The 11,096-nt window shown below is 55.0% G+C and overlaps 2 protein-coding genes across 2 annotated transcripts in view; both read left to right on the top strand.

The window, feature by feature from the left end:
- The first annotated feature begins 5 nt into the window (after window positions 1–5).
- On the top strand, window positions 6–4,202 carry LOC306797952 (heme-binding protein 1-like). Its single transcript, XM_079297638.1, has 5 exons — window positions 6–325; window positions 414–499; window positions 2,928–3,069; window positions 3,206–3,389; window positions 3,537–4,202. Exons 1-5 carry the CDS (start codon window positions 160–162, stop codon window positions 3,709–3,711), a joined length of 753 nt encoding a protein of 250 aa, XP_079153764.1. The 5' UTR covers window positions 6–159; the 3' UTR covers window positions 3,712–4,202.
- A 2,304-nt stretch (window positions 4,203–6,506) lies between these two features.
- Window positions 6,507–11,096, top strand: part of PTK7 (protein tyrosine kinase 7 (inactive)) — a 34,948-nt gene continuing 30,358 nt past the window's right edge. Inside the window, 1 exon segment of the mRNA XM_079297627.1 lies at window positions 6,507–6,665. Coding sequence (XP_079153753.1) covers window positions 6,617–6,665 — 49 coding nt within the window. The 5' untranslated portion in view covers window positions 6,507–6,616.

The following is an 11,096-nucleotide window of genomic DNA, read 5'->3' as shown; positions in this document are numbered from 1 at the left end:
CGGCCTGAGGGGGACAGCGCGGGGGGAAGCGGGCGTGGGCGCCGCCTGCCGGGGGGACAGCGGTGGCACGGTCCGCCGGAGCGCCAGGGGGCACTCTCCGCCGCGAGGACCGCGCCGTGCCGCCTCGGGGCGGTTCCCGTCCCGCTCCCGGCGGACGCGATGGCGCGGATCACGCTGGAGGACCTAGAGCAGCTAGGCGAAGAGTCCGCGGCCGCCGACGGGGAGGGCGGCGACAGCGACAGCGAGGATGACCAGGAGGGGGAGACGCGGCTGTTCGCCCACTGGGAGGCCGTGGCCAGCACGCACCGAGTGAGCCTGCCCCGAGGTGAGCGCCGGGGCTGCGGTGGCACGGACCGGGACTCCTTCTGCGCTGGCCGGGGCGAGCCTCGTCTCTCGTGTGCTTTGCCTTGCAGACATGGCACGCCCGATCTCCCAGATGGTCCGGCACAGCCAGGCTCGCGAGCCCGTGCCGTACGTGTCCCTCTCGCAGCACGGGAAGGTGAGGCCTGACCCTCTCCGCTTCTTGCCCGCTGCCCGCCCGTGCTGGGGCTGCCTCGGGTGCTGCCGCCAGCCCGGGCTGTAGGAAGAGCCTGTCCCTGGCAGGGAACGTGCTCCGCCGGGGTTCCTGCAGCACGGCGCCCGAGATGGCGCCTCTGGATCGGTGCCGTGTTCTGCCATCCCTGCACCTCCTCGTGTGTAGCGTAATGGCAATGTTCAGCTTCCTGGCCTTTATTTTAAAATTGGACAAGTCGTGCTGCTTTCTCTGGTCTTCTGACTTACAGCTGCCTCCTTTACCAGCCTATCCTCTTGCTGGGGTGGGCACGTCTGAGAAAGTGAACTCGCAGTTCAGAGCCTGCTCCCTGCCGTTCTCCAAACACCTTGTTGCATAGCTCGAAGTCCTGCTGGCTTTGTGTTTGTGCTGGTTCTGTTGGCTGGTTGAGCTGGAGGTTTCGGCTGGCACAAGATAAAGATGTGTCTGTGGGGAATGTAAGGCCGGAGACCCTGGCTGTCAGACGGGACCATGAGCTGTTATTTGTCCCAACCACCAATCCAAACATGATATCTTTTGCCTGAAGATCTTCTCTTTGTGCTGGCTATGTTGCACACTCACTTTCATCTCTTGCACAAAAGGGTGCTTCTGTGCTTTGTGAAATAACTGCTTGTCAGTCTGGTTCTTGTGTCTCTGCAGGCCTAGTTGGGCTTTCTACCAAGAAGACATCTGTCAATTGTCCTCTATATGAGAAATGGTTAACCAATTTCTTCTGGGCTGAGGTCCAGCATGCCCTATAAAACATGTCTGAACATGTGGCTTCTGCAGCTCTAAACTGGGGCTTCACCACACTCCCTCTTTCCTTGTTCTGAGTCCCAGGCACTTGTCAGTCCCAGGCAGGAATGAGGCCCCAAGACTTTGTGGAAACCGGAGATCTTTTGTTGTTGTTGGCATCTCATCTATGCCTGGGAGAATTCTTGTAGTATGAGGCTGAGTGAGAAGAGCCACTGCCTGACATCAGCATCGAGGGGACTTTGGAGCTGAGGCTCTTAGGGACATGTTTGCCAGGTCAGGCAGATCAGTAGTGTTTGGTTGCTTTTCATGAGCTACCAGTGCTACAAGCCCTCATCCTCTTGGAGGCAAGTGAATTATTATATCACCTGCAGCACTCTGCTCTGTCAGCACTCAGCCCCCAGCTCAGTCAAGGCTCAGTTCCCCAGCACTCATTACAGGGACCTGTTGCTACTGCGTCTGCATGAAACTTCTTCCATATTTATTATGGACAAGTGTCATCCAAAGTGCTAGTGCTTAGAATAAGGATCAGGCTGTGGCACAACCAGATGCTGTGACTTCACTGGGTTGATTTGTTTATTGCAGGTGGTATGGCAGATGAGAGTTGTAGATAGAGTAGAGGGATTGGTGATTTCCTTGCCTGGAAAATGCTTTTGCTTTGCTCTGCTTTGCTTGGTGGGACAATGGTAGGCATGGCCCCAGCTAAAGGGTGAATGCCCACAGTGTTTTGGGGCACTCTTCTTACTGACATCCCACTGTTGCACACAAGCAAGCCTCTGTGGAACAAGTTTGTCTCATGACCACTTTGATCTGGATGAAGATCATGCTGAGAATAGGAAGATAGGTTACAACTTCCCAGCTCCTGTTTACGTTACCTGTGGTCACAGACATGCCATAAGCTGACCTATGAATATACCCAGATGGAATTTCCCCACTCCCCTTACCCGCCTTCTTTGTCAGGTTTGTCCAGAATACAGGACATTCTGTGTTGGAAATAGGGATTTTGGCCCATGCCACAAAATTCCACAGCTGGGTTCATGTCTCTTCTTCTTCCTGTCACTTCTTGGTATGGGAGAAAGATCTGAGGAACTTGATTCCAGTCTTCACAACTTTTCTGGGTGCTAGAGTTCTTCTGCCAGATTTTTCCTTCTTCTGGGAAGGGATGTTTCTGTTATTGTCCATGCAAGCAGTGTTTCAGGGATAAGGCACTGCACCTGAGAGCAACATCAGCCTTACTGAAGACCTTTGGGTGCCTGGAATCAGGAACATCCTTGTGAGTAGGCTGGACAGAGACCAAAGAGGAACTGGAAGTCCTGTGCCCATTGCTGAGGATGTGCTGCATTCCTTATGCATGCCAGGAGCCTCCAGACCCCCTTGCACCCTGTCCGTTGTCTGTTCCTTTCCTTTTGCTGACTTCTGCTGGAGTTTGCCCAGTGCTGATAAGTATCCTTGTCTGAGGTGTGTATGATGCCAGCTCCCCTCACCTTCATTATCCTGCTTTGCCAACCACTGCCTAGCAGGGGCTCTCCTTTTGGCAGGCTTATGTCTCCCCGCTTCTTGCCTGTCAGTGTTGGTTTTCCACCCAGCTGCTGCAATGTTGCCAGTGTCCTCGACTCTGACTTGGCTTGTCTGTGGCCTGTTTCAGTGCGAGGAAGCGGCCTATGAGGAGCGGCAGTACCCAGCTGGGAAGTGGGCCTGTGTCACCATGGGAGAGCCCATGTATGAGCAGAGCATCTCCATGAGCTTCATGAAGCTCATGCGCTACATCTGCAAGGAGAACTCTGTAGGTGTGTGCAGGCAGGGGCTGGAGGGGCTGGCAGACTGCACAGAGGGGAGGGCTTTGCCACTGTCCTTCTGGAGCGGGGAGGAGGGCTGCTGCTGCTGCTAACACACCTGTCTCACTGCCTGCCTACCTCTTTCCAGGTTGCCATCTGGGCATGACAATCCCAGTGCTCAACGAAATCCACCTGACCAAGGAGGGGACCGAGCTGGAGCGTGAGGTCCTAACTGCCTATTATCTGCCAGGAGCATTCCAGCAAAACCCCCCTGTTCCCATGGACCCCGAAATCCACATCACTGAGAGGGCACCACTCCGGGTTATAACCAGGTGACTCCAGCACCAGAGGTGTTTTCTCAGCTCAGCAGAGATGTACAAACTCCCTGCATGGCTGCTGTGGTTCGTTAGGCAGAGGGATGGGAACTCTAGCTGTGGGAATGTGCTGCTTTGTTGCTTACGCTGCTCTCTTTGCTGCAGGGTTTTCTATGGGATGACCACTGAGGAGACAATTCTGCGGGAGATCAGTCTCTTGTGGGAGCTCTTGGGCCCCACAGACACGGTGCTGCGGGAAACGTACATCGTGGCTTCTTACGAGAACCCCAGCATACCTCAGCGCCGCAATGAGATCTGGTTCATCTGCCAGGCTGAGTGAGCCACCGCAAGCCAGCATGCGACTGGGCCTGGTGTAGATGGCAGCTCTGACCCAAAGGAGATGGAGCACGTCCCGACCCGCTATTCACCCACACAATGAGACACCAAGAGACTGTGGGCTGGGTTTCCAGCCTGCTCTGCAAGGGTCCTGCCAGGGGAAATCCTGCCTGGTCTGCACTTCACCTGCCCCCACAGCTGAGGCTGGAGCTGGCACCAAGGATGATCTCTAGAGCAAGCTCTTGATGGGAAGCACGTGGTGGGGTCTCATTAAGGAAGTTACCCTGTGGGGTTGTGCAATGTGCTAGCCTGGCCTGCACTGGGCTTGCAGAGCTGTGCCAGGGAGGCTAGTGGGTCTAGTGGTGGACAGCATCACAAGATGGTGTCTAGAAGGCATATGACTGTACAAGATGTGGGGCTCAGTGTAGCCTCTGGCCTGCTTCCTGTCCAGAACAGAACTGCTGAAATGCTGCTGCAGAGACAGTTGGGTTCAAAGGGGAAAAGGGCTTGGATTCAGGTGTGAATTCTGCATGTTTCCTGCTGGGGTGGTTCTCTTTGGGTTGGGTGCCTCCCTGGCTGTCACTCACCATTCCTCAGCCAAGACTAAGACGCTGGCAGCCTTTATCCATCTCTTGTGGGTGCTGTTTTGCAGACCTGCTGTGAGCTCAGAGGGGCAGGTCCAGAGAGCAGCAGCAGTGGCACCACTGTGTGTTGTGCATTGATTAGTGAGTTTCATATCCATGAAGACCATTGTGCTTTCATGGGGGAAGCGGCAGTGCTAACAGTAAATAAACCCAGCTCAAACCACTGCAGCTGCAGATCACTGATGGTGGGGATGAGGAGCAGCTGGGTTGGCTTGGGAAGAGCCTTGCTGCCTTCTTTCTGCAGATGCTCCAGGCTGCAAAGCTGTGGGTAATTAGAAGGTCTCTAATTAGCCCAGGTTACAGCTTCCTGTTTAGCCAAGCACATCCTCTGCATTAGTACACAGCTGCTTCTGTAGCTGCTGCAAGAACTGTGGGCATACTCCCCTGCAGGTAAGGTGGTTTGTCTGTTGGATGGGGTCTGCCTCATTTTTCCCTGGTTGGGTACTGTGGCTATACTCCCTGTGAGCACCTGATCTTTGGAGGTAAGAATTCAAATGTGACTGCATGTCCTGCTCATTGGCTGCAGGAACTGGTGCACTCCTGCCTTGGTGTATAGAGACTTTTAAGTGCTTCTGATGCAGTTCCCCATGAGTTTCCTCATGCTGTATGCCTTGCTGCCTGCCACTGCTTGCTCAAGTTCCAGTGCCAACCCTATGTCCCTACACTGCAGTTGGGAGGTAGGGATGACTGGAAGGCCTGGCCAGCTCTGTGGTCTCACTGCTCAGCAGCACAGTTGGCTTTTGCCACTCCTTTCTCCAGTCAGATGATGCTCCCTGTCTCCTCCAGGCTGGCTTCCCCTCTTGCTGTAGGGAGCCTGGATGTCCAGACTGTGGCTGTGGGGAAAGTGGGGCTGAGCATGATACACCATTCTCTGCAGGGGAGCTTGAGGCAGAGTCTGGTTAAGCGCAGCAAGGGCAGACTGTGTTTTCCTGGCTACCTTGTGATACTGGGGTGCTAAAGGCAATGTGGACCCAGTACATGCAGTGGCAGTCTGCAGCACTGAGGGCTTATGTGGCAAGTGCTCCTTGTAGAAGTCACGATACCTGGATCAGCAGTGCTTAGCTCACTTTCCCTCCTGGGGAAAGAGAAGCAATTCCCTGAAGCTGGGGTCAGGTGGCTCAGTGTCAGCAGGAGAGCAAAGTCTGCTAGATTGTGTGGGACAGAAACCCTTTCTCTTACTATTTATCAGCTGCTTTGCTTGCCCTGAACTTGCAGGTGGAAGTAAAACTTCCTTTCTAGAGGGTGTTGAATAAGCTACCACTTCCTCTGAGGCTGCTTGGTCCCCAACCAAAACCAGAACAGCTTTTGGTGGCAGGAGGTGGTGGCTTTCCTTATGAGAGGGGGCTGGTCTGTGGTTACTGGCAAAGTTCCACAGCTGCACGCTGCCCTGTGGGAACAGCTTTGTGGTCTCCCAGGACGAGGTAATAGTGGGGGCTTCTGGTGCAGCACCAGGCTGATGCTACTGCACAGGGCAGCAAGCACACTCCAATCCTGTGCCACAGGTTTTACTGAGTAAAAAAGCATCCTCTGTGATGGATCCAGCAGCGCTCAGGGCCATGTCTGATGGTGAATCTTCCACACAGAACCAAAACCATTTTGGAGGCTCATCAAACCGGCTGGAAAGCTGGTGTTCAGAGTGACGACTGACAGAGCCGGTGGTGCAGAGCTGCAGCAGGTTCCACCAGAGGCATTGGCTCCGGCAGAGAGGCTCCAGTCTGGGCCATGCAGATGGCCAGACCAACTCCTGCTGCTGTGTCTCAGCTTGGGTCCTGCAGAGGAACAGCAAGGAGCAGGCAGCGTGCTGTGCGTCCAGCCCTCTTCCCGTAGCAGGGTGTGAAGCTCCTGGCTCCTCGCTGCCCGATGCCTTAACAAGGTCTCTCACAGCGGCACAGACCGGGAGCTTCTTCAATCGGTTTAACAAACAGCCCGGCTACAAGTACCGCCGGGGAGGGAGGGGAGCTCCATCGCCTCTCGCTGCTCGGGGCACCCCGGAGGCGATGGAAGGGTGCGCAGGAGCCCTGCGCGATCCTCCCCGCCCCGCGTGACGGCGGGGCTCTGCGGGGGATGGCGCCAGCGAGCCCCGAGTCTGGAACACTGCGGCGGAGGCACGGGGGGCCGAGCAGGGCGCTACCCGCGGGACCCCACTCCTCCCGACCCCGCCCGGTTTCCGGTGGCCGCCCCTCCTCCGGAACCCCTCCCGGCGACGGCGGGCGGGGCGGCGGCGGCATGGCTGGGGTTCGGCGAGCGCGCTGACCGGCGCGGGGGATGGCGGCGGTGCGGAGGATGGCGGCGGTGCGGGCACTGCTGGTGCTGGGTGAGTGCGGGCCGGGTCAGTCACCGCAGTCCCCCCCGCCCAGGGAATGCGAGTCCGGGTCTCGGTCCCGGCGGTGGGGCGGGGGCGCGGAGCTTCGCGCCTCCCCGCGAGTCCGTGGCTGGGCCGCGCTGAGGCCGGTGGGCGGGGGGTCTACGACCGGCCTCGGGGCTGAAGGTGGTGCGGCCGTGTCTAGGACCGAGCCTCCGGTGGTCCGCGCTACCCCGGCTTCCCGTGAGCCTGGCGGCGGTGGGGCCCGCTGGTCCCGTCGGACCCGGGCGCGGAGCGGGGGCTACATGGGGCCCCATCTGCTCGCCCCCTCGGGCGGCCGCAGCCCCGCTGTGCTGCGGGAGCCGCCGGGACGCCTCGCCCGGCTCTCCTTCCCCGGCGTGCGCCGGCTCGCCCTGCCCGCCCGCTCCGAAGGGGGAGCGTCGTACCGAAATCCACAGGGATGCAAATACACCAGACGTTTGCCGTCCGTCTGGGAGACGGCGAGCAGCCACCCCGGAGCAGCGCGCTCCAGGAAGGGCTCCCGGAGACCCCATGAGCGGGGCTGGGCTACGACCCGCTCCCCTTCGGCCCCGTTGGCCGGGCTGGCCCCGGAAAGGCTGCGCGGAGCAGCGGGTGGCTTTTCCTATGAATTCCGGTCCGATTGGAACCCGGAGGAAAAACAGTGGGCACGCGGTGTATTCCCACCGTGGAGATTGCCCTTCTGACCGCTGAGGGGTTTTTGTCCCTTGCGAGTGCATCTGGATGAGCCCTCTGCCCCGCCCCCCGTGCCACCCTTCGTGCATGTTTCGAGCCCTGCGGACCTTTTGATATTCCCAGTTGCTGCTTTTCACAGCGTCCAACCGCAAGGCCTGAACTCTCCTTCTCTCGCTCTTGTCCGTGGTGTTTCTCCCCACTGACCTTCTTGCACCATTTTCCTTGTCTGAGGAGCCCAAGGTCTTGCCTGTGCACGAGAGCCACAGGGACTGTCTTGTAGCCTGGCTTTGAAGGGTCCCACGGCTGCCCCATGCCACATTACCTGGTTTCTTCATTTAGGAACCCTTCCAGTAGTTGTTTGCAGTCCCTTCTGTCTCACTGTGCACAGTTGTAGAGTTTGCTTTGCAGTTTCTGCTGTAAATTCAAGAGCAATCTTAGTTTAGCACCTGGGTGGAATACTGCTTCTGAGGGAAGGATATCTACAGCGCTGCTGCCTGTCCATATCAGGAGCCAGTGGCTGAGCCCTGCTGCCAGGCGGCAAGTATTGTCCAATTTACAGCTGATAAGCACGAAAAGCAGCACTTACTTAGCTGATTAGCGCCGTGATTGCCGTCCGCCTTGGCAGCCTTCTGGGAAGGCTGTTTCTGGCGGGGGAGTGAGTGTATGCTTTGCTTGGGCTCTGATTTGAAGTCATAGGGCCCTTTGGACCTGCTGCAGCATTCACCTACATCCTAGCAGGCCACCACTGGTAGCCGGGATGTGTAAACCTGCCTGTGAGGGCTGTGTGCTGCCTTTCCTGCCATTCTGCAGTCGCTGAAGTTTCTGTGCTGCTCCGATCACGTACGCTCTCCCTTGTTTCCCCTGCTGAACAGGAACACATTCTACAGCACTGGAGGCAACATGCAGCTGTCTAGCTTGCAGACACTGTAAAAAATCTCAGGTGCCATCAGTGTAGCCAGAACATGCAGTTTGATGTCTAGGTTTTACAGGCTGGTGGTAAATTTTGTGGGCATTATCTCTCTTTGCCTATGGATGCTGTTTGGAAAGAGCACTGGAGGTGTGGAGTATCCATGGCTCTACACAGGTCCTTTGCCGTGTATGTGTCCCAGAAGTGCTTGGTGCCTGGACTGCTGGTCCCTCTTCCTCCACTTCCATTGTTCAGCGAAGCTGTGATCTTTTTGGCAGTGGCACTGCAGCATGCCAGATGTGTGCTGACTTCTGCTGGAACATGTGGTTGAAATGCGGGCAGAGGAAGTATTTGCTGAGTCAACTTTCCTTTAAAGCAAAAAAATAACCAAACTCCAAAAGGTCTATTTTGTTCTGGAAATGCCTCCATGTGCTGTGTTGAGCTCTATGTTTCTGTATGGCAGTCCTTTTCTCATGTTTCCTAGCAAGTCTGGTCTTTAAAAAAGAAAATTTCTGAAAACAGGAATGATCTGTTCCGCCTTGGGACTCAGCCGTGTTCAGACAGTGCTCTGGGCAGGCTGGAATCTCGAAGTGGCAGGAGCTTCAAAGGCATGGCAACTCCATAGGCACTTCTTTGTCTGCACAATGGGGCCCAGAACCACTGGGAACTGGCACTGGTCAGGGACCTGGTGTTTAAAGATCCCTTAAAGTTGTGCTCTGAGCTCTTAACTGACCTGTAATGAGGCCATCTTCTAAAGGCAGTTGTTCAAACTGCAGCAAGCACCTGTGTTTAGTTGCTGCTGGGTGATGAATGTTCTTGCTAATGAGTGGGTTTCCTCCCAGTCTGCTGAATCCCTCTTGGTCACAGGAGGTGAGGGGATGGCAGCTCACATCTTCTCGTTGTCATGGTAGGTCTCACCTTGTTTGGCTAAATACTGGTTGTGCTGCATCCAAACAGATGGGCATGTGTGTCCTGGAAAGGCAGGCTGTACTTCCTCTAAAAGCCGTGGAGCTCAATGGGAATGGGGGGAAGAAGGTAGGAAAGGGATAGAAAGAGAAGAGCCTCGCCTTGAGGTTATGGACAAGAGCATAAGGGTCAGTTTGGCTGTAAGTGATAAGGCACTTCAAAAAGATCTGAAGGCTGTGAGGCCAGGCTACAGGTATTTACTACAGGATCTTTACACTAATATTTTTCTTGCCTTCATTTCAATTCATCTGCTGTTCAAGTTGCAAAGATCAAAGCTGTATTCCAGCAAGCACATGTGGACTAAAGTAAATAGCAGGACCTAGTACACCTCTTCCCAGTGAATAAACACTCTTTCCTCTCTGAACATTTTCAAGCATACCTCTCAGGCCTGGAATGCAAAATATTTCACATTAGCAGTGGGTGTTTCCACTGCTCTCGATATTTGGGAACTTGGAACAAATGCTTATTTAGAAGCAGACAGACCTGGGTACAAGTGTGCTCTTTGTGAAGGCAGTTGCCACTGTGGTGTTTGGAGGGAAATTCCCCTGAGATTGGAGGACATGCAATTGTTTGTCCAGACCTCAAGGAGCAGTTCTACTTCTCCTGACATGAAGTGTTGGTCTCATGGGCTGGGACAGGCAGCTCTTTGGAGGGCAGCGAGGCTAGCAAGATGCTTGGCAGATGAACAGGAACATTCCTCTTGATGAGGTTTAAGTTGCACAAGGTTTTAGCTTTGGGTTTGGTGGGGTTTGCAAAGGCTGTGAACCAGCACAGTGGATTTTGCTGTGTAAGGGAAAGAGGCAGCCCCACCTTTGGCATGGCAGTACCTGATGGAGAGTGCTGATAATATCTGAGGTGGGAGAAGGGCAACTGCAGTGTCTTCTGACTTTATAAGACATCAGTTGTGTCTGTGAGAGGAGGAGGAAGAGAGATGGAGAAATGATAATTTCACAGTTGGCAACACGTTGTTTCCTGGGATCAGTGTGTTTCAGCACGGCAGAGGTGCCAATGTGGGTGGTCTGATTCCATGTCTTGCTCCTTGCCTGGAAGATACTGGGAAATGGCATCCCAGAGCTTCTTCTGAATGCTTTTAGTCTACTGGCAGAGCAGATGTTGTGTTGCACAGATTAAGGGGCTGTGCTGTAGCATACCTTGTGTGCTGCCTTGCCTGAAAGAAGCAATCATACTGCTGGATATGGAAGGATTTGTTCTCTGTGGGAGACCTGATGAGGAAGGGGTGGGGATGCTGCAGGTTTTCAGGCTTTTCACCTGGCTGCTGCTAGGGTGGTGGCTATTCCCTGGGCTTTGTCACGGTTTGGAGGTTCTGCACATGGTTCACATCTTATTCCTGATGTCTGTGTGAGCTTTCAGCAGTCCAGAAACACTGGGCTCTGGTTTTTAGGGAGGTTGTTCAGAGAGAGTTGCTAGTAAGGTGAGGGGCCCTGGAGTCTTCCAGAAACTTTTTTGCTTGCTTCTTAATGCCAACACTGCTGAACCACAGCATATGGAAGCAAGCACACAGATTTGTTTCTGGAGGATGTGGCCTGTTCAGAGTCATGCACTTCCACCTCCTTCATCCTACCAGACCCTGTCAGGATCTGCTATGCTGTGTTGATGAGCTCTCAGCTCTCTCATTTTCCTTGCCTATCACAGTGGCTGCTTTCCTGCACTGCTGTTGTGTGTTATGGGAAGGAGCAGTGTCAGGTCACATCTGAAGTCACATAGGACCAGCAAATCCACCTTTGCATTGCAGTGGGAACTCTTGACTTTGCCATTTGGTTTAGAGTGGACAGCTGGTGTGCCTGAAAAAGGACCAGACTGAAGGAAGGATTGTCTTTGTGGAGAAGACCATCTCC

This window comes from Erithacus rubecula, assembly GCF_903797595.1.
Source record: "Erithacus rubecula genome assembly, chromosome: 2".
Taxonomy (NCBI): Eukaryota; Metazoa; Chordata; class Aves; order Passeriformes; family Muscicapidae; genus Erithacus; species Erithacus rubecula.
This window is presented reverse-complemented; position numbering and strand designations above follow the sequence as displayed.